Source organism: Cricetulus griseus, chromosome 2 (assembly GCF_003668045.3).
Source record: "Cricetulus griseus strain 17A/GY chromosome 2, alternate assembly CriGri-PICRH-1.0, whole genome shotgun sequence".
Lineage (NCBI taxonomy): Eukaryota > Metazoa > Chordata > Mammalia > Rodentia > Cricetidae > Cricetulus > Cricetulus griseus.
The window spans coordinates 442,287,395-442,313,786 of record NC_048595.1 but is presented as its reverse complement, the minus strand read 5'-3'; the positions used below and the strand labels follow the sequence as shown (position 1 = coordinate 442,313,786).

The following is a 26,392-nucleotide window of genomic DNA, read 5'->3' as shown; positions in this document are numbered from 1 at the left end:
GTGGTTACCCCCTCCTTATTGCTCTCTACCTTTGTTGCCCCTTACCCTATCAACCCCACCTGTCACCCTCCACCTTTGTCATTTCCCTCACTCTTATAGACCCACACACCCGTCACCCTGAACTCCGGATGTGTTCTAGTGCGTGCCAGAATTTTATTCCTTTCAATGGCTGAGTAATATTCCACCACATGGATGAAGAACCACTTTTCCATTCATTGGTTGCTTAGCATTTGTGTTGTTATTACTCTTTGGTTACGGAGAATTCGTAGGATTTCATAGGCTCAGCTAATAGCACTCACCTGTGACATGGCCTTTTACTCTCCAGGGCCCTCCTGGTCCCATTGGTCCCCCAGGCCTGATTGGGGAGCAAGGAATTCCTGGACCTCGGGTAAGCATCTGGGTGTGACAACGGGAGTGTGTGCTGACTGGTGGAGCTGATGCACGAGTGGCTGACAGTGTGGAGTCCGCAGGAGCCGCTCTGTGATTCCTTGGGCTTCAGTGGGCAGTGCTGAATGTCACTGAGTGCTTGGGATTTGTGGATGAGACAGGTCACCCGTGACCTCTGACAGGGGACAGCCAGGAACCTTGGTCTGGATGGCTGGTGCTTCATGTTCACCCCTCTCCTTGCCTTACAGGGAAGTGGAGGTACTGCTGGGGCTCCTGGAGAGCGTGGCAGAACTGGCCCGCTGGGGAGGAAGGTGTGTGTAGAACCCTATCGCTTGGCTGAGGACAGGCCGGTGTTGAACTGGATGCTGCCACCTCCCTGCTGCCTGCCCACCCCCACCGCTTCCCCTTCAGCCTGACCCTTGTGCATCAGCGGTCACAAACACAAATACCCTACCCCAGTTCCCCCTGAATGTTACATTAGCGGCGGGGCACACTTTTTAATCCTAGTGTGCAGGAGGCAGAGGCAGGTGAAATCTCTGTGAATTTGAGACCAGCTTTGTCTAAATAGTGAGTTCAAGGACAGCCAGGACTATATAGAGGTCTCAAAACAATCCCCCAAAATGAGAAAAAGGTAGATACATGACCACTTATGGTGGATATGCCTATAGTCTCAGTACTATATTGGTGGGAATGCAGGGCAGGAGGATTACTGTAAGTTTCAGGTCAGCCTAGTCTATCTAGTGAGATCATGCAAAAAAAAAGTATATATAGTCAGTATTTTATTGAAATTTTAAAAGATTTTTAAAATCATATGTATGTATGTATCCACCCATCTGTCTGTCTATCTATCTATCTATCTATCTATCTATCTATCTATCTATCCATCCATCCATCCATCATGTGTGTGGTAGTGTACATACCACAGTGGGTACATGGAAGTCACTGGACAGTGTGGTGGGATTTGGTTTTCTTGTTCCACCACATGGAATTCAGGGTTTGAACTCAGGTTGTCAGGCTTGGTAGCAAAAGCATTTTACTTCTTGAGCCTTTTCATCAGTCACTGCACTTAGCATCTTAAAATTATGAATGTAACAGTACCTATTTATAGGGCACAATGTGATAATTTCATACATACATATGATGATAAGGTCAGAGAAATGGTCATTTCTTTGTCTTGGGACCCTTGAAACTCTCTCTGCTGAGAGAGTTATCTAAACTGCAGTCATCCCATAGTGCCCACTAGAACATTCCACTCCTGCCTAACTGCATGCTGGCACCTTTTACTCATTTATGTTCTGTCCCCCACCCCTGTATCCCTACTGATCATGGGCCTCCACTCTATCATGACGTCAACCTTTGTTGCTTCATGCGTGAGACAGCGTGTGGCCCTTGTCTTGCTGTGCCTGGCTTGTTACAACTAAAAATAGATCTCATGGAAATGTAAAAGGTGAATTATGAGGCACCCCCCTCAGTACATCAGTGCAGCAGTTGTGGGGCATGGGTCCCCATGAGCCAGCCTCCACTCAGTGTGTCATCCTTTCTTCCTGTGTAGGGTGAGCCAGGAGAGCCAGGACCGAAGGGAGGCATCGGGAACCGTGGACCCCGTGGGGAGACGGTAAGGCCACCCCAGTGCCTTTCAGGGCTCACTGATAGTGAAGACAGGTGCAGAAAGCCAGGCCCCAGAGAGGCTTGTGGTTCCCTGCTTGAGTTAGTGGGAATGTGGGTAAAAATCATGAAAGCTGCTCATTGCAAAGTGAGTTTTGTTTCATTGGCAGCTTTGTGGATGAAGAAGGAAGTCTAGAGGCCATTGGGGAGTTTTGTAAAATGAGTCATTCTTTTTGAAGACTCTGTGAAAGGGCCAGCCACCAGATGATTAAAGTCCCAAGCTCTAAAGAATCAATATGTCTTCCTAATGCATTCTTCTTGTCTTTCCAACGCATTCTTCTTGTTGTGGGATAATTAACAGTGTTCACGCCTAGTGTCTCACATGATGGAGAGCACAGACCTGGAGACACAGTGCTCAGGTGTTTGGAGAAGGGCTGTCCAGAATGGGTGGCAGGCTAGGACACAAAGGGCTTGGGGACCGGAGAATAAAACAGAAGGTCCAAGAAGTCAAGGTCAGCATTTTTTATTTGAAAGAGCCTCACAGATAAATGGTCACATAGATCCAAGCATCTCTATAGACCTTGCTCATACCTGTGGTGGAGTGCACAGAGATGGAAAGCTTTCTTCTCTAGTCCCTTTGGTCTGAAAACATTCATGCACTCACCCTCTGTTGAGGGTGTGGATGGTGTGACATGGTAGTTGTGAGGTGCCTGGTGCAATGGCTTGTAGTAACATTCTCTCTGTTTCCCTTAGGGAGATGATGGGAGAGACGGGGTTGGCAGTGAAGGACGGAGAGGCAAAAAGGTATGTTTCTGCTGAGCTCCTGGGGAAACCCTGTTGTTGAGAGTCACCAAGGATGGCTTCTCAGATCTTGTATCAAAATCGACTTTAGTGGCTTTAAGTTGGGACCCTATACTGAGGCATTTATTGTCTTTTACAGGGAGAAAGAGGATTCCCTGGGTATCCAGGACCAAAGGTGAGTGCCCTGGGCGATGGAGCATACATAACCAGTGCTTCTGGATAGGCTTGGGGTTTCCCATGAGCTGAAGTCAGAGTATCTCAGCTTTAGTCTTGGGTCAGCCACTTACGACAGGGCCACACTGGAAAGTGTCTGAGCTCTCTAACACGTTCCCTTTTGTACGGATGGATGTGGCAGTGCTCGTTGTCCATGGTGCTTAAGGCTATGTGAACAGTGGAAGAATTGGGGACCTGTAAATGCCATAAACCATGTGGCAGAGACCCCAGTGGTGGAGTAAATCCAGGCTCTCTACAAATTGTGCCAATACACTGGAGCCATTGTAGAAGAGAACCTGTGAAATATTTGGGAAGTATGGTTTAGATGTCCTGTTGGAGTCCTGCCCCAAGGACCCTCAGCAGGACCTTCTGTGGCAGACATTGATGTGTCACTTCTTGGCTGTCTTCCCAGGGTACCCCTGGTGAGCCAGGGGCAGATGGACCACCAGGACCTAAAGGCATCAGAGGCCGAAGGGTAAGTTTGGCCACACCTTGCTGCAGGTGGGAATAAGCAGACTCGTGGCAACAGAAAGGGATGCCAAACCTGCCAGAACATACAGTGTAAGGGATCAAAGGAGCTTCTTGGGGTCATTTGTCCTTTACCCCTAAAGTTTGGAGACCATTGAGCCCTGTTGAAGTGAAAGACTTCTCACAGGGGAAGGTTGGAATGGATTCCTCCTCCCACCCTCCCACCCCTAGGAGCTAAGAACATTCCATCTTCTACCTCCTGTAGGGAAATTCAGGACCTCCAGGGATAGTCGGACAGAAGGGAGACCCTGGCTACCCAGGGCCATCTGTAAGTATCCATTCAATTCCTAACAAGTCACTGGGTGGAAGGAAGGGTGGCGGGTGTGTCTGATCTCGGAAATTTCCAGTCATCTTCTTGCCTCCAAAAAGTCCTCTGTATTTGTGTGAAGATCTGCTAACTAAACCTCTTAACTTCTTCCCTTCTAATAGCATGATGGAGAAAAGTACATTGAAGTTTTGAAATAATACACTTTGAAAAATGTGTTCTGGGGCCTGGGAATGTATCTGAGTGACAGAGCACGTGCCTGTCATGAGCACGATCCTGGATTTGTTACTAGAACCATAAACAAGAAAACAAATAATGTTTTCTTGTACTGGGAATTAAACCCAAGGCCCCATTCATACCAGGCAGCACTCTACCAATGAGCTATAAATTTGTTTTGTATGCCACTTTGATCCAGACAATATTATAATAATGGCCTTTATAATTTCTCACTCTAGGCTTGTTCAGAGAGAACAAGTCGCAACACATTTGCTTATATCTTGTAGAAGCTGCACAAGTTGCACAATTAGACCAAATCTGGGTTTGGGGAACATTTCTGTTGGGTATAAAATTCGCAAGGGGGCCACTGACTCATTGTTTAGAATCCAACCCCAGGGCCCAGGAGGACTCTTTGTGACTGATACCACTATTTAGTGTGTTCCTCTATTGAAATTCATGAGGTTCAAGGAAGAACGGACAAGATAAACCAGCAGCTGGATAAGCACTCCTAGGGGGAAACTCTGAGGGATTGGGTTGCTTGAAGACAAGGGAAGAAGGCTGAGCCTGTGGGTGTGATGGGTGCAAGACTAAGGACTGACACACTTAATGGGGTGGCTCACAGTTATTTTAGGTCATTAGCCAAGAGAAACTGCTTTAGGAAAAGACAGTCAAGGAGCCAGCAAAGCTTGACCATCAGGTTGACAAAACATGGGGATAAAACACAGAGGGCAGTTGTGAGTCTGTCCCTAGAGCCCAACGGTAGAATCCTGCAGAGGTGAGGTACTTTTCACAGGGACCAGGCTGTGTAGAACATGCATAGGAGAGGAAGCTGTGTTCTCAGGAGAAGCTGTTTGTTGCCAAGAGCAACTGAGAGAAGCCCAAGTGGCTAGATTCATGAGTTACACGGATGGACAGCAAGCTTCCAGGTGTGAGGGGTGCTTCTACAAAGCCAGCTGGCTTCCTAGGGAGAACACTGTGTCTTAAAAAAAAGTGTCTTCCTTTACTCAAACGATAGGATCTAATTTAGCAGAGGGGCTGTAAAAGCTCAAGGTTATGCAGTATCCATTGCTTCCCATCATGTTCCTATGGCTAAGGAGTGAACTTTTATTTTCCTTTTTCTCTTTATTATAATTCTTAGCACATTGTCACTGTGCAGGCCATTCTCATATGTGTACATTTCATGATTCAATTGTGTTCCCACTCCCCTCTCCTGTCCCCTTCCCTCAGACTGTCCTTGCTTGGTTTTACAGGGTCACAAGGGCAACCGAGGCGACTCTGTGGATGTAAGTAGCAAGTGTTCAGAGTGAACTGTTGTCTTACTCACCTGTCAACGGCTCTCTCTAACACTCTCATTTTCCTTCAAAGCAATGCGCCCTCATTCAAAACATCAAAGACAAATGCCGTAAGTATTCGCTCTTCTGTTGCCTATGCACGCACATCATGTTTTCACACTCGCCCAGCAGACCTGACTTCCATCGTCTCTCCTCTTTGTTTCCTTTGTAGCTTGTTGCTATGGTGAGTATCGGTAATTTCACATTCTTCTGAGGACAGAAGGCTTCGTTGTGTGAGTAAAGTTTGTTCTCTGAAACCCCCGTTTCCCACAGGGCCCCTGGAGTGCCCTGTATTCCCAACAGAACTTGCCTTTGCCTTGGACACCTCTGAGGGGGTCACTCAGGACACCTTCAGCCGGATGCGAGACGTGCTCCTGAGAATTGTGGGAGATTTGACCATTGCTGAGAGCAACTGTCCGAGGGGTGCCCGAGTGGCTGTGGTCACCTATAACAATGAGGTGACCACAGAGATTCGGTTTGCTGACTCCAAGAAGAAGTCTGCTCTGTTAGACAGTATTCAGAATCTCCAAGTGGCCTTGACATCTAAGCAGCAGAGCCTGGAGACTGCAATGTCATTCGTGGCCAGGAACACATTTAAACGCGTGAGGAGTGGATTTCTGATGAGAAAAGTGGCCGTTTTCTTCAGCAATAAGCCCACAAGAGCAACCCCCCAGCTCCGGGAGGCTGTGCTCAAGCTTTCAGATGCAGGGATCACACCCCTGTTCCTTACAAGCCAGGAGGACCAAGCGCTCACCAATGCCTTGCAGGTCTGTGCTCCATGCTTTGGTACCTCTCCCTCTTATTCCTGAGAAGGCTCTCTGGAATGCCATGTTCTCCATGAAGGATTTGTGTTCTATGGCTTCTAAAAGATCCTAGTGGGGCTGGGTCAACAGAACAGCCTATGGCGTCAGCACTAGAGCAATATCCAGAGGACTGGACTTACTCCCTCAGGTCCCGTCACACATGCTGATCGTTCTGGCTAGGTAGCAAGGCTATGCATCCTTACTGGGCAAGTAGAGGTTGTTGGTGTGGGTGAACTCTGTCACTCACCAGAGGGGGACAGTTCTGGCTCTTCACCACATGGCTCAATTTGAGTTTCATATGACCCTGTTGTAGGCATTTGCTTCCTATAACACAATGCTAAGCTTTGTACTTTCACCCCCACTCATTGGATAAGAAGATCTTGGAGTTAGTGAGGGCCTCAAGTTCAGTCTGCTGGGCCACCAGACTCTGAGGCCCATGGACTGGATACAGCTCACTCCACTCTGTTCTGGAGGAGACTATCCCAGAGCTGGTCATGGGGGCCAAAAGCCTCTCAGTGAGTGGCCTCAAGATCCCCACCACTGTGAAAACCTTTCCTTAGCTAGGCCTCTAGGCCAGCCTATGGAGAAGACACACACTATTCTCACTTTGGTGTTTAATTGTAACTGACAAGTAGTGCTCATTCAGAGCCACTTCTAGTGATACCAGTCAAGACACATGGACGATAGATACAAAGGCCGGGAGCCCCTGACCAGAATTAGGTGTCCTTAGTCCTCATTGTCACTGCCTTACAGCCATGGCATGTTACCCCTCTCTGCGTCTCCTTGAGTGTCTCTCTTGGGAAGTGAGGCTGGGTGATATGGACTCTTGTGTCTTGCCAGATGAGATCACCACATCCTGTGTCAGCAAGCTACAGCTCCATCAGTGCCAGCATCCCTCAGGGTTTATTCTGCCAAAGTAGGCTGGCTTGGCGTCAGACACTGGGTTTGGAGTTCAACATTAAACTTGGGCCATGAGTTCTTATGAAGGAACTTTTTTTGTTCATCTTACTTAGTGTGAGCTGAGTGACCCACAAGCATGTGAAATTCCTATGGTTTCCATAGATCAGACAGGAATGCCCTCACTCATTACATCCATGACCAATTACATGGATGTCACATGCCCGCCACTAGGATAGGCGGGGCCTTTCGTATCTCCTAGGAGTGGTATTCTCATTGTCACTGTCTACACTGGAGGGAACAGGGAAGGGATGGATCAGTGTTTGCTAGATTCTGCCACTGCTAAAATCACCACCATAATATTTTAGCTCCCACCATTTATCAGGGATGTACCAGATCCTTTACTTAATGCCTAAACAGTTATCTAAGTTCCCAGAGTCCAGATAATAAGGTGCTGGGCCAAGGGGAAGCTATCTCATTGCTTTTGTACTCCCCGTTTGCATAATGGTTCCATACACTTGTGTCCATCCCGACATCTTCTCTTGTCTGAACTAGATCAATAACACAGCGGTGGGACACGCCCTGGTTCTACCTGCAAGGGGTGACCTCACAGACTTCCTGAAGAATGTCCTCACCTGCCATGTTTGCTTGGGTAAGCTGTTCTTCTGGGCTTGGGGATCTGTCCAGCCACAGCCACTAAAGTTATGACCACAGAGGGACATATGGATGAAGAATGATGATGCCGAGCTTAGTTGATGAAGCCTTGTTATATTTACTAATGTAAAGGCCATGCAAGGATGTTCTCATCTTGGAATCTAGAGCCTACATGTTTGGCTCAAAAGTATTTTTAGAACACATGTCTTTAAAAGGAATGGCAAGTGACAGGAGTGCTTTAGTTTCACAGAGCACTACGAAGACTTTAGGTCATTGGCAAGTTTCATCTAGTGAAATGAGGGGACAGAAACTGAGATATGGCCATGATTAGGGCAGTAAGGCATAGTCTTAGTATGTATCCCAGGCTGCCTCAGCCTGGTGATTCTGCTGCCTCAGACTCCCAAGTGCCAGGGTTATAGATGTGCACCATCCTTCCCGGCAAAGTTTCTGTCTTATGTGATGAGAGTAGTCACCTGACTCCCAGAAGGTGAGGATGCTTCGTGGAACCAAGAGATAATATGCCACTGTGCTTTTTTCCTAGACATTTGCAATATTGACCCATCTTGTGGATTTGGCAGCTGGAGGCCTTCCTTCAGGGACCGGAGGGCAGCAGGCAGTGATGTGGACATAGACCTGGCTTTCATCTTGGACAGCTCAGAGGCTACCACTCTGTTCCAGTTCAATGAGATGAAGAAGTACATAAGTTATGTGGTCAGGCAGCTGGACCTGAGTCCAGACCCCAAAGCCTCCCAGCACTTTACCAGAGTGGCTGTCGTGCAGCAGGCAACCTATGAGTCTGTGGACAATGCTAGTGTGCCCCCTGTGAAGGTGGAATTCTCACTGACGGACTATGGTGCCAAGGAAAAGCTGCTAGACTTCCTGAGCAGGAGGATGACCCAGCTGCAGGGAACCATGGCCCTGGGCAATGCCATTGAATACACTATAGAGAACGTCTTTGAAAGTGCACCAAACCCACGGGACCTCAAAATTGTGGTGCTGATGCTGACTGGTGATATGCAGAGGCAGCAGCTGGAAGAGGCCCAGAGAGTCATCCTGCAGGCCAAGTGCAAGGGTTACTTCTTCGTGGTTCTGGGCATTGGCAGGAAGGTAAATGTCAAGGAGGTGTACAGCTTTGCCAGTGAGCCCAATGATGTCTTCTTCAAACTTGTGGACAAATCAACGGAGCTCAACGAGGAGCCTCTGATGCGCTTTGGGAGGCTGCTCCCATCCTTTGTCAGCAGTAAGTCCTATACCACATGTAGTATACTCTGGCCCATACTTTGGTTACAAGGCTGGAAGAACAGTCACAGAAAACACATATACACACCTATGTGTTGGCATGAGGTTGTTCATTCATTCAATAAATATATATATATATATATATACATATGTATATATATATATTATATATGTGTGTGTATGTATGTGTGTGTGTGCATATATATTCATTCAACACACATATGTATATATACATATACACACATACTATATACAGATATAGTGTGTGTGTGTGTGTGTATGTATGTATGTATGTATGTGTGTGTGTGTATATATATTCATTCAATACACATATGTATATATACATATACACACATACTATATACAGATATAGTGTGTGTGTGTGTGTGTGTGCGTGTGTGTGTGTGTGTGTGTGTGTGTGTGCCTGTGCATGTGTGTGTGTGTGACTACCCTATGCCTTGAGTTAGGAGCTAGAGTCCACAAGGCACACATAGGCAACAACTCTAGTCTCCTTTGCTCACTTATTCTGCCTGTTTGACTGGTACTTTCTATTCATGAGGCATTGATGGTGTTCCAAAGAGTTCACAATTAGTTTGCAAATGGACCAAACACACATTGACTATGGGTGACCTAGTATGTTGGTGTGCCATAGGAAGTCTATCCTGTTGGGGGGACTGAGGGAAGCTTCTAGAAGGGGTCTCATTGATTTTAGATTTGCTGCCTAGCCCATGCTTGCCTCTGAGTGGGACACACCCTCCCTCTCATTTCCTTTTCATTATCTCAGTGACTGCTCTGCATTTATCTTAAAAACTAATTTCCAAAAGTTCCCACCTTTGGACACTGGACTTAAGGCATCAGTTATGTGACTTATGGGTCATTTGTTTCTAGATCTGTAATCTCTGGAGACTGCGTCCTACATGGGGACAAATAATTTGTTGTATTTGCCAGGGCCTGGGGTAGTTCACAGTGAATTAGCACAGGCCACATATTGAACAAAGAGGGTTATCTATAAAATACAAGAAAGCCTGTCAATGCTGAATGTTCATCACTGAAGAGAAAATTGAAGTCCATGAACAAGACCCTCTTCACATTAGGAATGCCTATGCCAAAAAACATTCAGGGGAAAATATGAAGCACAGGCAACCCTCAGCTTTACCCAGGGAGAAACAAGAGTGAACCCAATAAAACATTTAGAGAACACCAACATATCTGGATTATAATTTGATGTTAATGTATGGAACCTATTATACTTTCTACTTAAAGTTTCATTTATTCTGGTCTACTTTCTCACATCGAGGACCCACTATCTTCAACTGAGTCACTCAAGTATTTATATAACTAACTCATTAACACACTAATTTTCATTTCTATGGTTTGATTTTTCCCCCCTCTAGGTGAAAATGCGTTTTACCTGCCTCCAGATATCAGGAAACAGTGTGATTGGTTCCAAGGGGACCAACCAATGAAGAATGGTGTGAAGTTTGGTCACAAACATGTGTAAGTAATTATAATTGTCACACCAAATATCGTAGCACAAGAGTAGCTGTAGAGTAGAGGTCTCCAACCAATCCCAGGCTTTCGTGGATGGAGACAATGAAATATGGAAGTATGACTTCCCTAAAGTAATGTGAGTTCTTAAGCATTCTTTTGTATTGGTTAGCTTGTGCTGCAAAACAAAGTGGCCAGAACTTAGACATTTAAAACAAGAATTTTCAGTCCTGTGGGTTAGAAATTTCTGACTGGGTTCAGCTGAGTGGTTTTTATCTACTGTCCGCCTTTATGTTTGTGATCATATGCTTCTCAGCTGTGGACAGGCTGTTCTAGCCTGGTCTTCGATGGGAAGATCCATCTTCGCTCCACATGACCTCTCATCTTTCAGTGGCCTAGCCTGGGCTTATTAGAAAATTGACCAGGAGGGTTTTCATGAGAAAAAGGATTAAGTATAAGGTCTCTTGAGACCTAAGTCAGTCCTAGCACATTGTTACTTTTTTAAAACCATTTTTTATGTGTCAAAATATGGCCACACTAGATTTAAGTGTGGCCAGTGTGAGCCGAGTTGAGGGTCTGCTGCATTGTGTTACCCGTTCCTTTTCCTCCTCTTCCTCTCCCCAATCTCCCTCTCTGTTCTTTTTGACTTTTTTAGACATGGTCTTGCTATGCAGTCCATGCTGGCCTGGACCTTACTTTGTAGCCAAGGCTGATCTCAAACTTACAGCAGTTCTCCTGTCTCATCTTTTCAGTGTTCTAGGATTGATAGTGCGAGCTACCTCACTAATGAATAATTTATAGTGCAAACAAATAGTACTGATTTTGACATACATGACTCAGTTAATGTTTAAATTAAAACATTGCTGAACATGTATACTCCCTTTTACTTTCCACCTTTTCTTATCAATTGAAATTAGGATATTATATTTATTTATCATTGATGCAATTACAATAATTTTGAACAATTCTATTTAGTATGCCATTCAATATTTTCTTAGTGGTAGATTCTAAAAGTAAGAAATGTGGTATATGCAGTATTATGTAAGATGTATAGAAACCAGTACCTACATGTTGATAAAACCACAACTTTCCTATAGATCATAGGGCTATGACTCTCTATTTCATATAACATGCAGAAGTATGGGTACAGGTAATGCTTGATTTGTTTTTAACAGAAACACTCCATATAATGTTAATTCAAGTCTTACATCCAAAGTTGTGACCACAATGAAGCCAGTGACAACAACCAAACCAACAGCAATTGTAAATCTGCCATCTGCTAAGCCAGCCCCAGCTAGGCCAGCCACTGTTCAGTTAGCCCCTGCTAAACCAGTCCTTGCTCAGCCAGCAGCCCCTGTTAAACCAGCCCCTGCTAAACCAGCAGCTCCTGCTAAATCAGTCCCTGCTAAATCAGCAGCTCCTGCTAAACCAGCCCCTGCTCAACCAGCAATCTCTGCTAAGCCAGTCTCTGCTCAACCAGCAACCCCTGCTAAACAAGCCCCTGCTCAGCCAGCAACCCCTGCTAAACCAGGCCCTGCTCAGCCAGCAACTCCTGCTAAGCCAGCCCCTGCTCAGCCAGTACATACTCAGCCAGCCCCAGCTCAGCCAGTCCCAGCTCAGCCTTCCCTTGCTAAACCAGCCGCTGTGAAGCCAGTTTCTGCCAACAAGCATGTGGCAGCCAAGCCTGTGGCGGCGAATACAGCCACAGTCAGACCTGCGGTAGCAGCAAAGACAGCAGCAGCCAAGCCTGCAGCAGCGAGACCCCTTGCTGCTGCTTCAAGGACAATTGCTACTAAGCCAGAGACCCCCAGGCCACAGGCCAAACCAGCTGCCACCAAGCCGGCCACTACTAAGCCCATGGGTAAGAAAACCTCATTAGAGAACCATCTTCTATGTATGAATTTACCGCTTCGAGATCATGGCCTGGGAAGTCTGTTTACAGGGTAGCTGCTGGTCTGAGGTTGTCATAGCTGATGACTTTAGGAGATACTAGCTGTTTCATAGGATTGTCCACACATCGCTTTTGCTTTTCTCTGTATTATGAAGCAGTTTTTCCTCTTACAGCCTCTCAAGGCTGCTGGGGTCCTGATGAAGGCAACTCCTTCCTTTACTGCCAGCCCTGCTTCCCTGGGTGTAGTTTCCCTGCTATAGAGGCCTGGTTTCTCTGGCTCTTACAGTATTCCGTCCCCGTCTTCCATAATGTTCCGTGAGCCTTAGGTGCAGAGGTTGTGTTGTAGATACATCAGTTAGGGCTGGGTACCACACTATCAGTTGTTCTCTGCATTTTGAGCAATTTCTTGCAATGGTCTCTGTCTGTTGCAAAGGCAGCATCTTTGAAGAGGGTGAGAGCTACACTTGCCTGAGGATGTAAAGATGAGCACATAGAATGCAGTTAGGCATCACACTGGACTAGGACCACAGAGCAGTAGCTTCTTCTCTGGGTCCCATGGCCTCACCTCCCATGGGTAATTGGTCAGGAATCTGTCCAACTTTTTGACATTGCCACATGACGCTGTTATCTACAAAGTTCAAGCCTGAGAACTATGTAATCGAGTTACACAAGAAACATTTTGCAATATTTCAAGTAAGTTTATGATTTTGTGTTGGGCCATATCTGTAGCTATCCTTGGTCACATGTGGAATGTGGGTCCTGGCACTCTGAGTGGGAGAGGAAGGAAAAGCCTGCTGTTGTTGCTTTGCTCAGGCAGCAGAGTGGCTTCCTCCTTCCTACCTCCCTACCTCCTTCCCTCCTTTCCCTTCCTTCCTTCCTTCCTTCCTTCCTTCCTTCCTTCCTTCCTTCCTTCCTTCCTCTCTTTCTTTCCTTCTTTTCTTTTTACTTTTCCCTCCCTCCCTCCCTCCCTCCCTTCTTTCTTTTCCTCTTTCTTTCTGGAACCAAACTTACTCCCCTTCTAATATGACTTGGAAAGATCTAAGCTGGAGCTTAGTGATAATCACTCCGTTCCTTCCAAAAGGGATGTGGCCACAGAAAGGGGTCCCACACTGAGTTCTGTGGCAATATCAGGAGTTAGTTCAGTAAGCTGAGAAATCACACCTCAGACACTTGTCCTCAGAGTCTGACCAGCAATCTCTTTCATTCCTGACTTTGTTAATGAGGGATGGGTTAGTCAACCAGACCCAGGGAGTATTATTGTTACCTTTTTTTCCAAAGAAGATGTAGGAAGATTCTACAGCATTTCACTTGCTATAAAGGAAGATGAGTCTAGAATATATGTGCTCTCCATAAAGAAGAAACTATCTTCATTTTGTGAGCAGAGGGAAAGCAGAGACCTCTTGACAACCAGTTGTTTTCACATCCTAAAACGTTATGACTTTTCACATTTGAAATCCCAGGGCTGGTTTGTACTGTATATCTAACTTTCTGCTAGCACCCTGGAACTTACATTTCAAAGTATCATCTTTTGTTTGTTTGTTTGAGGCAGGGTTTCTCTGTGTAGCTTTGGAGCTTATCCTGGAACTCTGTAGTCCAGGCTGGCCTCGAACTCTCAGAGACGTGCCTGCCTCTGCCTCTCAAGAGCTGGGATTAAAGGTGTGCACCACCATTGCCTGGCTTATTATCATCCTAATAAGTGATTTTTTGATAGAAAAACGAAAGTAGTTGTTTATGTACCTTGTTGACGAATAAGGGAGGGCATTGTTACTGTGTGGTTACATGCTATGTGAGCCGATGGAGGATATGACTGATGAATGGGACATTAGTTCTCTTTCTTGGGAAGCTTTGGGACAGCTGTCTTCTGACATCTTCCAGACCTCTTCTGAAGCTCCTGTGTATCTGTGTGAAGTGTCCTGTGTCATGAGGAATTTTACTTGTTAACTCTGCACTCTGCTCTGCCCTTCCAGCAAGAGTGTCCCGAGAAGTGCAGGTCTCTGAAGTCACAGAGAACAGTGCCAGACTCCACTGGGAGAGGCTGGAGCCCTCTAGCTCCTATTTTTATGACCTCACTGTAACCTCAGCCCACGACCAGTCCTTGGTTCTAAGGCAAAACCTCACTGTCACTGACCGTGTCATCAGTGGCCTGCTGCCTGGACAGACGTACCACGTGGTGGTGGTCTCCTATCTGCAGTCTCAGGTCAGAGCCGTCTACCATGGAAGTTTCAATACAGGTAAGTGCACCGTTGATTTGAGGGTACTTGGTTCTTGATTTCTACATGGCACACCAAATAGGATGTAAAACAATGATGTACAGAGTCTATTGTGAAGCACTGAACCAATTAAAAAGTAAAACCTGTCCATCCTGGGCACTTGGGTTGCACCCTGCAAGTCTAAAACACCGCAACAGCAGGGAAGACCGAGTTCCCTGTGCAATATGCCCTCATCCTTGGCTCCTGGGATACTTTATGGGGGAAACCAGATTTGCTCACCCTTAGCCCATCTCATCCAGGGTGGCGCCTAGGGAAACAGGGCTTGAATCTTGGTGGTAGAGACGCTGTTTCCAAGTTCAGTGAAGCCAATCCCTAGGGAGCCAGGGAAGAGTTTAGGAGCTCTTTATGTGCATAGTCATGAGGTATCTGACTCAAGGGTCTGACACAGAGTGGGTGGGCTACCAGTCTCTCCCTCCCTGGCCCTACCCACCTGTACTCAGCTGGGTGGTCCACTTTGCTCACATTCCTTTTATCATCATCATCACCATCACCATCATTAGAACTGGGTCTCTAAGTTGCTTAGGCTGTCCTGGAATCTTGGGTTCCGATGATCTTCCTACTTCACTTCCCAAGTGACTGGAACTACGGCCATGCACACACCACCACGTCCTTAATGTCCAGCCCCTTTGAACCACTCAAGACCATATCTTTCTTCTTTCTGAGTCTTTCTGAGTTCTTATACCTCTATTCTTAACCCCTCTTCTCAAGCTTGTGGGCAGAGTATCTCTCCTCAGTGCAGCATGGTTCATATGGTGGAATCGTTCTTTCTTTTTTGGAGACAGGGTTTCTCTGTATTGTTTTGGAGCCTGTCCTGAAACTTGCTCTGTAGACCAGGCTGGCCTCGAACTCACAGAGATTTACCTGCCTCTCTGCCTCCCAAGTGCTGGGATTAAAGGCTCGGACCACCAACGCCCAGCTGGAATCATTCTTGAAGAAAGGAATTCCACCGGTAGCTCCAGGTTAGGGAGTCTGAAGACCCACCTAACTCCAGGACACCATTCTCCTGGGTCAGGGGCTTCCTCCACCTGCTGCTAACAGATGCATTTAACATGTATATTGCAGCATCTATAGTGAGGGCAGACTTCTATGTTTCAACAGCACCCCATTACCTAAGAGATTAATCCAGAAGGCAAGTGTCCATCTGCAGCTTAGCATTCTCCATCCATTTTAGTTTTGAGTCAACTAGTAGTCACCTACAATTTGTTTTTTCTTATAGAGAAAACTCAGCCTCCAGCTCTTCAGCCAGCACGACCAGCATCTAGTTCAACCATCAATCTCATGGTGAACACAGAGCCATTGTTCCTCACTAAAACAGGTGAGTCACTATGGATCTCAGGAAGTATTCTCTCAGGAATGGCAAATCCTTTGAAATTGAGGTCACCTGCCTGAGAGTAATTCAGACAACTTCCATGGCGGTAAGTTCCAAAGGGGCTCTCAGCTGCTGAGTTCCATACCATTCTGCATGTTGTCTGTTTCAAATGCAGAGGAACAATGCTTGTCACCATACTGTTGGACTGTTGGAAGAAGCCAGATGGAGCTGCTTCTGAGCCCGTGGGTAGCATGCACAGCTCTATTAGTCACATCCTCTCTGTCTTAGGTTGAGAGTAGGGTTGGCTTGTGGTCTGTGGTGCTGCAAAGAATAGGGTTTCATTCACTCATTGAATTAGCTGTAAGAAACTGCTTAGGAAACACAAGACAACTGGATTAGACCCCACAGAACACGAGGATTCTGATGTGTTCCTAGTTCCTGAAACAACACATTGTGGCTTGCTCTTGTAGACCACTCTCTTGGGTACTTGAGCACAGAGTGTGTCTGTTAGTGACAGGCATGACTTATATCCTTGGAATACGAGTCTGAGAACCCATAACCACCTGTATTAGTTACTTTTCTGTTGCTGTGATTGACACCATGACCAAGGCAACTTATGGAAGAAAGAATTTATTTGGGGCTTTCAGTTCCAGAGGAATAAGAGTGTATTCATGATGGTTGAGCAGAGGTAGCAGGCTGCTGCAGCGGGAGTATTGGAGAGCTCATCTCTTGATCCACAAACAGGAGGCTGAGAACTCACTGGGGATGGTGGGGGGCTTTTAAAGCCTCAACTCCTACCTGTGACACACTTCCTCCAACAAAACCAAAGCTCTAATCTTTCTAGAACTGTTCAAGCAACTGGGGACTGTCTTAGGTAGGGTTACTGTTGTTGTGATGAAACGCCATGACCAAAAAGCAACTTATGGAGGAAATGGATTATTTGGCTTACACTTATAGATACAGTTCATCACTAAAGGAAGTCAGGACAGGAACTCAAACAGGGCAGGAACCTGGGGGCAGGAGCTGATTCAGAGGCCATGGAGGGGAACTACTTCCTGGCTTGTTCCTCAAGGCTTGCTCAGCTTGCTTTCTCATAGAACCCAGTATCACCAGCCCAGGGATGGCACTACCCTCAATGGGCTGGGCCCTCCCCCATCAATCACTAATTAAGAAAATGCCCTATAGGTTTGCTTATGATCTTATGGAGACATTTTCTTAACCGAGGATCCCTCCTCCCAGATGACTTTAGCTTGTGCCAAATTTTCATAAACTAGCCAGCACAGGGACCAAATGTCCAAACACAGGAGCCAATGGGAGCCATTCTCATTCAATCACTCCCAATTAGCAGAATGGAGACTTTGCTCATTAGCTTTGAGGAAGTGACTACTGCAGTGCTCAACGTATTTGACTTAGGATGGGTCAGCCAAAGATGCCAGCACTAACATAAGAACTCAAAAACCCGAGAGGACTTAGGTGTGGTGTTGTTTCATAGTCCTCAAAGAGCATGTGTCAGCTTAGTGCAGAGATGGTTTGATGCTTTCTGGCCAATTGGGAGCAACTTCTCACCATGTGCTTTTCTTCATTATCCTAAGAAGCATTTGTAGCTGCCTTTGTAACTGTGCTAGATTGAAGAGCCACCATGGTCATTTAACATGCAAACGGAGGTATGGTGTTCAATGTCCCTAGCCTTCCCAGAGAACTGGCAGAAGACTAGGGAATTTTCTCAATAGAACCTTATGAAAACAGGGCAGGAATCCATACAGATTGTGACAATGCAACTGCAGCTGCTGAGAGACCGTATAAAACGCCTTGAAGGAATTTAATGCTATGATGTAAGCTCAAACTGGAAGGCTGAAGTAGGTAGGTGCAATGCAGGTTGGGGGAGGGGAAGGCAGAGACCCTTGACTCTGCTGGTTAGCAGTTTCTGCTGCCCGTATCGAAGACTGCAGACAGACTTTTGTCTACTGCCTGGCTCATAGCTATTCTGCTATATTCTTAGGGTGCCCTGGTAAGGGTGTCCCAACAAGAGAACTAACTGACCTCAAAAAGAAACCACATCTCTGTGGTTGGGGTTTCCCAGATTTTCCTTCAAGATACTGGTTATGGGGCAGAGAGATGACTCAGTAACAACCCAACTTTCTCATCCCCTGCCCCAACCCATAAAAACATGGAAGGAGAGAACCTACTCCATAGTTTCCTTTGACTTTAATACTCTTGCCATGGCATCCCCCCTCCTGTCACACACACACACACACACACACACACACACACACACACACACACACCACTAATAATAAAATTTAGGAAGAAAAAAAGAGCAGCCAAAGAAGACCCAGTATGCACATGCTTCAAAGGCACAGCTACACTCTGAAACACAGAACAGCCTGACCCAGATTCGTGAGTGAAGATTTTATTGTTTACATAGCCTTCTGAGACACAAATGAGGGAAGCAAAAATCACCCCCAAATCTTGCTGTCTAGGAGTTCTTCCAAGCCATGTTCTCTCGATGAAACAAGAATTTTCTAGAAATTTTGCATTTTCCACAAACAGAGAGGCAAAAGCTAATAAAAGAGTTTCGAACAGAATACACAGCAGGGAGAGGTTGAGTGTGCCGTGTTGACAGCCACAGGCTTGTTACAGCAGGGACTGTGCACTGGCTGTTAATTTTGGGTTTAGAATGTTGTAAGTAACTATTCTCATCTCAGTTTTGGCTGGTGGAGCCCTGGGGTGAATACTTTCTATGCATCTTAAAGTGAAAGTTTCTTTCTTTTTTTCCTTTTCTAAATTTAAATTAGAAACAAGCTTGTTTTACATGTCAATCCTTCTCCCTCTCCTCCTCCCCTGCCCCCACACTAACCCCTATCCCATCCCCTTTCTGCTCCCCAGGGAGGATGAGGCCTTCCATGGGGGAATCTTCAAAGTCTGTCATATCATTTGGAGCAGGGCCTAGACCCTCCCCCATGTGTCTAGGCTGAGAGTATCCCTCTATGTGGAGTGGGCTCCCAAACTCCATTCTTGCACTAGGGATAAATATTGATCCACTACCAGAGGCCCCATAGATTAACCAGACCTCCAAATTGACATCCACGTTCCCAAAGTGAAAATTTCTAAATAAAGCAAGTCTAACTAAGAGCATTGATTTTTTTCAATATTACTAAATGAAACACAAATCAATAGTGTAAATATATTTGTGAAAGAAAACTGTCAACGCCAGAGCTAGCCAAAAGAACTCATCATGTGTTTGGTAACAATTGTTACTTATCCTAGAAAATGACCAGTCTCTAGGGCTGATTGTATTTTATCAGAGGACGTGCCACTGGGTCGATTATACAGCTCCAAATGAATGGTTATCCCATGCTTGACAACATTTTATTGTTGTACTGATTCTAAGATCACTTCTGATACCAAAAATATGACTTACAGTTGGTACATGCTGTGTTTTTGTTGTTGTTGTTGTTGGTAGTGTTTTGTGTTGGTATGGTAGACAGTAAATTTAAAATGTAAAATGGCAATACATCATTTGGTTAGCCATATGCCACTATGGATAGATCTATCTATCTATCTATCTATCTATCTATCTATCTTTCTTTCTATCTATCTATCTATCTATCTATCATCCATCTGTCTGTCTGTCTGTCTGTCTGTCTATCTGTCTTCTATCTATCACTGATTGGAACAAGATGATGTAATGGGGGAAATTTATGTCAATGACAATTTAAAGAGCTAAACTCTGCACCTTGAGATGAGTAGGTACGGATGCTTTCTTCATTTGTCCTCAAGGCTGTTGATGTCTTGTGAGAAGGTGACTTAACTGGTTGCAGTGTTTGATTTACAAACACTAAAAGGGAGGGTCCAAAACTTAGTCACAATCACACTGAAAACTTCAGGGGAACATTAAGCCTCCATTGTAGACCTGGGGCTCTGGCTTCAGAAACTTACTCCTGCCTTGTAGGTTTGGCAGAATCTTGTATCAACACTGCTGGTATCCAAGGTGATCAAATTCGTGTTCTTAAAACCACAGAAATGCCAAGGAACACACTTCCAGTCGTGTTTTGAGTACTTCTGAATGAGCTCCCTTGATCTTGCTCAAAGAAGTACTAACTACAACAATGGCATTCTGGTTTGCTCAGGGTTAAATGGAAGTGGCACTTGGTGGGAGAGCTGTGAGTCGGGCTGGTAGACGCTCGCACAGACATGCACATTATCTGCTCCAGGACTTTTGTTGAAAGAAGGCTTAGCCTTCCAGACTTTTAGATTAAAGCACTTCACATGCACACATCATTCCCAGAGAACTCCAGAGTTTGCCAGAAAGTTCTGTAAACAGAAGCCTCACTGTTTTCAAACTGTAAACTTACCTCTGTAGGCATCCAGGAGATCTGGCCATCCTTTGCAGCTGGGCTACAACAGACAAATACATTCAAAACATGAACTTCCTTAACTGGAGGGAAAAAAATTCCTGCTCCCACACAGTCTTGCCTTGGGGCATTTCTGCTGTGGTGAGAAGTTTCTTTTCTGAGTTAATTTTATGTGAGAGGCTGCAATGATACCTGGTTACACATGTGTGTGTGTGTGTGTGTGTGTGTGTGTGTGTGTGTGTGTGTGTGTGTGTGTGTTGTGTGCACACCTATCATAAAGAACACCTGTTGAGGGCCTGGAGAGGAGGTCCAGTGTTGAAAAGTGGTTGCTCCTCTTGTCTAAGCCCAGAGTTCAGTTCCCAGCACCCAAGTCTGCCTGCTCACAACTGCCAATGACTCCAGTTCCAGGGGATCTGATGCGCGCGCACACACACACACACACACACACACACACACACACACACACACACACACACACATAAAATACAATATTTTTTAAAGAAAAACAAATGCTCACTTATATTCTATCTAAATTTTCAATCTATGTTTTTTGTGAAATGTGCAACCTTACTTTTGAAGTACATTCTAACAGAATTTAATGCCATTTTACCAAGGAGTAGAAAAGCCCATGGTCTGAAAATTCAGTTTCTTCTCTGGACGCTGAAGATAGAAAGAACTGGAAAGCAAATGGCTGGGAGAATGAAATGGGGGTGGGGTGGGGGAAGTTAGTCATTTTATTTTTGCTATTCAATGATGGCTCATATTTGAGATTCTTGGTGTGATTTTATTTATTCTTTGCAAACCTGAGAGTGACTCGTATGTCAGTCAGTACAATAGCAAGGAAACCGAGGCTTCGGTAGGTTGAAACCTTCCCGCCATGAAACCCTTCTCTACTATAGCATTGAGATCAGACCACAGGCTCCGATACGGACTCTGGGGGCTGAGTTGCTGGCACAGTCCCTTTGATGCTCCTTTCTCGTCTTGGTTTGTAGATATTTGCAAGCTGCCCAAAGACAGCGGCACCTGTGCTGAATTTAAGTTACTATGGTACTACGACCTGAATGACAAAGGTTGCAAGAGATTCTGGTATGGAGGCTGTGGGGGCAATGAGAACAGATTCAAGACCCAGGGAGAATGTGAAAAGATGTGCAGTCCTGGTAAGTGGCTGTCCCTCGTGTTCTGTTTTCTCTGTAAGAGAAGAGATCCAGGTTAATAACCTCACCACCGGGAAATACTTGAATTACAGTGACTTTGGAAAACCTGTATGTATAAACCTGTATCCTCAGATAAGATGTGCCAGGGAAACACTAAAAAGAGATACAATTTTTAATTTTACACACACACACACACACACACACACACACACACACACACACACACACACACACACACGAAATTAGTTATTGGAATGGCTGGCTTGTTTCCTGAAAGTAGGTGTATTTTTGGCAGTTAGGAAACCCAGAGCTAAGTATATCAGAAGCATTACTACATCCTTGTCTCCTTAGAAACGTCACACTATACATGATTGTTAGAAAAGAATAATGATCAACAACCGAAAACCAATGATAAACTAATTTTGCTTCCCATAAATAATCATGTTGACACTTGGGCTGTCTAGTGTCATAGTGGACAATTCAATAAGTAATGGCACGGGGCCTGGGGTCAGAGTCGAGGGAGGGCCAGTGCACAAAGTGGAGGTGAGGCTGGCCTCTGTCAGGGTGGGTTCCGATTTCAGATTACTCAAATCTGAAACTACAAAGGTCAGGGACCACTGAGGAAGGGATAGAGACTGGAGGCTGTGGGGTTGTACCATAGTGAATACAATGTCTTTTATGTCTGTGACCTCTTCATTTCCTTCTCTCTCCTTCTCTCCCTCCTTCCACACTCAATGCGTCCCACACCCAGATTTATCAGCCTGACCAGAACCTAAGCATGGCCTTTGGGCGATACGTACCTCTGGGAGAAGAAGGAGGCGGCCATTTCCAACTCATTTTTTATAGAAGCTCTGGGTAGATGCCCCAGCACGGTGCCTTTTCATGCTTTGATTGACACTCAACCTCGGGAGGAAAGCCTCTGCACGTGACCTGTCAATATGGTGCTAAACGTGTCTGTGGACCCCGCTCTCCGGCTCCAGGCAGTTCTACCGTATACTTGGACCGTTATGTAACAGCTAGCCACTGCTGGTGTTTATGTGAACATTCCTATAAATTCAAATTCCCTCTGGAGTTTCATTCCATGCCTGTGCCAGGCAAATGCAATGTCTAGGACATAGATAGCCTCAATGTCACAGCTACTCTGTTCATTTCTGCTTGGTTCATTCCCCTGTAGTTGCATGGCTTAGACGGAGAAACAAGAGTCTAACCTTTTTATGCCCCCAATTTCCTGGATTAGACCTTAAGCAATTTTCTTCTTCTAAATTCTCTGAAAAATGATCTAATTAGAAGAAATCTGACCCCTTTCATCTGTGTGCACTGTTGGGACAAATGCCTCGATTAAAGAATTAAAAGAAAGTTGTAATAGAGAATATTTTTTTGGCATTCCTCTAATGTGGGTTGTTTTTTTTATTGTTGTTGTCTTGGAGTTTGGAGGTGGGATTTAATGTTTAAATTTTAGGAAATTTATACAAAGAAACTTTTTAATAAAGTATATTGAATGTGTCATGGGTTTTGTGTTCTTGGTTCTCTTGTGTCTATAGTGCTCACTGTCAAGATTTCCCAAGACCAAGGACTTTTGACTCAGGCCTGGTCTCTGGTTTTACTGGAGGGGACCTTGGGTTTGTGGAAGGATCAGCTGAATGCCCTCCTTTCTGCACAGATGAGGGAAGCACATAGTTCTTTGCAGAAGTCCTGCTTTGTCCTCATGAGGTCACCGGGACCTTGTTTCCTGGTCCTCTGCTGTCTCAGCAGAGACCTTGGTGGATTCAGATCAGTGCTCTGATTGGAGCACTGGTGACTAATGGCTTTGCCAAAATGAGACTGCCAGACACTCAACCCCAGCCCCAAAAGGACCCCCAGTAACAGAGAACTTTGGAGCCCAGTTGTCAGGCTGAGCTCTGCATCTTCCTTCTTGATTTATGTGATGTGGACCTAAAACGGGTTATCATGATCCAGTGTCATATTTTGGGTTCCTCTAGAAGCAGCCCTGAGGAGTTAGGTGTGACTGGTTCTTAGAGAGTCGAAGGGAGTGGGAAATTAGGCGGAGCTGAGACCAGGGTTAAAAGTTGTTAGTCAGACAGAGCCCACTGTGAGGGTCATGAGTTTGATTCTACAAGGGAATTCTGAGGACCACTTTAGCTTGTGAACCTTGCAGCCTTGCTGTGGAGTGAAGGAGCAGGGATATCTTATACCAACTCCCGGGGGTGGCTGACTGTCTCTTCTGGAGAGTGAGCCTACTGGTCATTCCTGCTGTATACTATAGTGGGAAATTACCAATATGGAGTCAGGTAGAAATATAAGGGTATTTAATAGGGAAAAGCCTTACTTACAGAGTGACCTAGCCAGCCGGCCCGGCAGCAGTGTCTGTCCAGCAAGTACCAAAGTGAAACCGAAAGAGAAACGCAGTCCATGTAAGTATCACTCTACGTCACCCTGACCATGTCCTCGCAAGCATGGTCAGGCACACCTGTAGCCAGCCCCTAAGTAGACATGGCTACAGCTTCCCCTACAGTATACCCACTGGCCACCAGGCCTGTGGGTAGTGTTCTGGAAATCACCCATAGACAATATTGTATTTACAGAGCACAGGGCAATGGTTGAACCAAAGGTATGTGGAAGGGATCCCTATATTTCTGACATCCTTGAAAGGTCTGTTCCAAGTAAGCTACAAATTATCTGGGTGATGTCCATTACTTGGAGAGTCATTCCCTACTGCAGAGAGGCCCTCTCTGCTCTTCCTGTCTGCTGCGGCCAGCACTCCCACCCCACCACTCAGATTTGCTCGCCTGCATCTGTGTGCTGCTTTTCTGCACCTGGGCTGCTTAAGGTTGCTGAGAAAAATTACACCCACTACTTTTCCAGAGTTAGAAGAACAGATTATGCTGGGAAGAGGTGGTGCATGTCTTTAGTCTCAGCACTGGGAGGCAGAGTGGATCTCTATGAGTTTGCAGCCAGCCTGTTCTACAGAGATAGTTCCAGGGCAGCTAGAGCTGTAATGCAGTGAAACCCTGTCTCGAAAAACAAAACAAAACAACAACAACAACAACAAAATCAGACCACAGAGATTCAGGTGGTTGGCTGAGGCCCAGCCATGCTCACCCTGGGCTTCCCTGCTCCCAGGAGCATCGGGGTCTGTGGGCAACTCCCCACTTTCAAGAGGTTTGGTTACTGTCATAGAAGGGTTGGTTCAGGCAGATCAAGTTCTTCTCCCATTTAAAATTCTCCCTGTTGCCTGGTATAAACCGACAGCTGGTTTTGTCCCATAAAATTTGTCCCATGGATTGATGGTTCATGAATGAAGAGGCAAGGCCCAAGGCACCATTTCTCTCAGATGTGTTTACTTGACCACAGACCTTCTTTTTTGTTCCTTGATGATTTTGAAGGAAGACAGCACACCAAGGCAGCCCCACATACTGTCATAAGTCTCTATTATAAGGGGGGGGTCGTGAGATCCCACCCTTCAGAAAGGACTATAGGCAGTTAATGGTGCTAGAGGAGGGACATTCATGTTCATGCACTTGACCAAAATCAAATTCTGTGAGTCACACATTAAAAAAAAAAGTACATCAAAATAAAAGGATTGTTAAAAAGAATAAAGATTTCAGTGGGAAAGGAGGAGGAGGTGAGAGAGGGTAATGAAGGGTGAAAATGTCAGAATTTGGTGTATATTAATTCTTACCAGAGAGTAAACATGAATAAAAATGAAAATAAAAAACTACCGGTCAGTATACATAAAGGAATGCCTTATGTGTAAAGTATTTTTTTAAATCATTTTTCATTTGAATTAGAAACAAGATTGATTTACATGACAATTCCAGTTCCCTTCTCCCTCCCTTCCTCTCCTACCACCCCCCTCAACTAAAACCCTACCTATCACTTATCCTTTCTTCTATTCTTCCCCTGACTCAAACTTCCTGCTCCCTCATGACCTCTGTATCCCTCCTCTTCTTCCCTTCTCATTCTCGTAGCTCCCTCCCCCCTCATCCTGTGCTCTTAATTTGCTCAGGGGATCTTGATCTTTTCCCTATCTCCAGGGGACCATGTAGTATTTTATCTCAATGGATATAAATAAACTTACTTTTTAATGAAATGAGATAGATGCATCTCACATGTACAGTACAAGGAGCAAGAGAAACTCAGGAATTGATATGGCTCCCAGGAAGCAAGATGGGGAAATGGCAGCCACTCGCTTTTTGTGGATTCATTGTTCTCTCAGGAGCAGTGGTCCAGACAAGAGGCAGGGTTCAGCTGCTTGTACAAGCAGAGGGCATATAAGCCTCTGAGAGACAAACACTGAGTAGGACCTGAGACTGTTGTTGGGTAGCGGAACTTCAGAGATGACAAAGCCTGCTACAGGGGTGAGTAGACAGATTCAAAGCATAGAGCGGGCAATGGTGCTCTTCCTCCCTCAAAAAGCCTTCAGCAAGATGAAAATTTGTCAAAAATGCATGACAGAGAGTTATGTGGACATACATAGCCATGTGGACATACATTGCTGTGTGGATATACATAGCTGTGTGGATACACATCGCCATGCACCTGTCATAGTTTCATGTCTAATGCTGTAAGGAAATACGTCGACAAAAACCAACCTAACCTATGGAGAAAGGAGTTTGTTTCTGCTTGTGATTTCAGGTGATAGTCCATCATTGTGGAGAAGTCAAGGCAGGGACCTCAAACGGCTAGCTGTTCACATCTCCAGTCAAGATGTGTAGAGAGAAACGAATGAATGCCTGCTAACTATTCACTTCTTTGTGCTCAGCTTGATTTGTCCACTCTTACATATTTCAGGGCTCCCTGTCTCCAACCTTCCTAATGCTGTGCTCTTTAATACAGTTCTTTTGTTGTGGTGACCCCAACCACAAAATTATTTGACTACTACTTCACAACTGTAATTTCACTACTGTTATGAATTGTAATGCAAATATCTGATATGCTGGATGTCTGCTATATGACACCAAAGGGGTTGCAGCCCCGGTTTGAGAA

The 26,392-nt window shown here is 45.5% G+C and overlaps 1 protein-coding gene across 1 annotated transcript in view; it reads left to right on the top strand.

The window, feature by feature from the left end:
* Positions 1 to 22,909, top strand: part of LOC103164567 (collagen alpha-3(VI) chain) — a 77,476-nt gene extending 54,567 nt beyond the window's left edge. Inside the window, exons 26-44 of the mRNA XM_035441118.1 lie at positions 326 to 388; positions 636 to 698; positions 1,940 to 2,002; positions 2,746 to 2,796; positions 2,933 to 2,968; positions 3,419 to 3,481; positions 3,740 to 3,802; positions 5,266 to 5,298; positions 5,381 to 5,417; positions 5,519 to 5,530; positions 5,620 to 6,113; positions 7,602 to 7,698; positions 8,242 to 8,940; positions 10,334 to 10,436; positions 11,603 to 12,288; positions 14,286 to 14,549; positions 15,805 to 15,903; positions 21,245 to 21,409; positions 22,158 to 22,909. Of these exons, the coding sequence (XP_035297009.1) occupies positions 326 to 388; positions 636 to 698; positions 1,940 to 2,002; positions 2,746 to 2,796; positions 2,933 to 2,968; positions 3,419 to 3,481; positions 3,740 to 3,802; positions 5,266 to 5,298; positions 5,381 to 5,417; positions 5,519 to 5,530; positions 5,620 to 6,113; positions 7,602 to 7,698; positions 8,242 to 8,940; positions 10,334 to 10,436; positions 11,603 to 12,288; positions 14,286 to 14,549; positions 15,805 to 15,903; positions 21,245 to 21,409; positions 22,158 to 22,171 (3,105 nt within the window). The 3' untranslated portion in view covers positions 22,172 to 22,909. The remainder of the gene's footprint in view (positions 1 to 325; positions 389 to 635; positions 699 to 1,939; positions 2,003 to 2,745; positions 2,797 to 2,932; positions 2,969 to 3,418; positions 3,482 to 3,739; positions 3,803 to 5,265; positions 5,299 to 5,380; positions 5,418 to 5,518; positions 5,531 to 5,619; positions 6,114 to 7,601; positions 7,699 to 8,241; positions 8,941 to 10,333; positions 10,437 to 11,602; positions 12,289 to 14,285; positions 14,550 to 15,804; positions 15,904 to 21,244; positions 21,410 to 22,157) is intronic.
* The last annotated feature ends 3,483 nt before the right edge of the window (positions 22,910 to 26,392 follow it).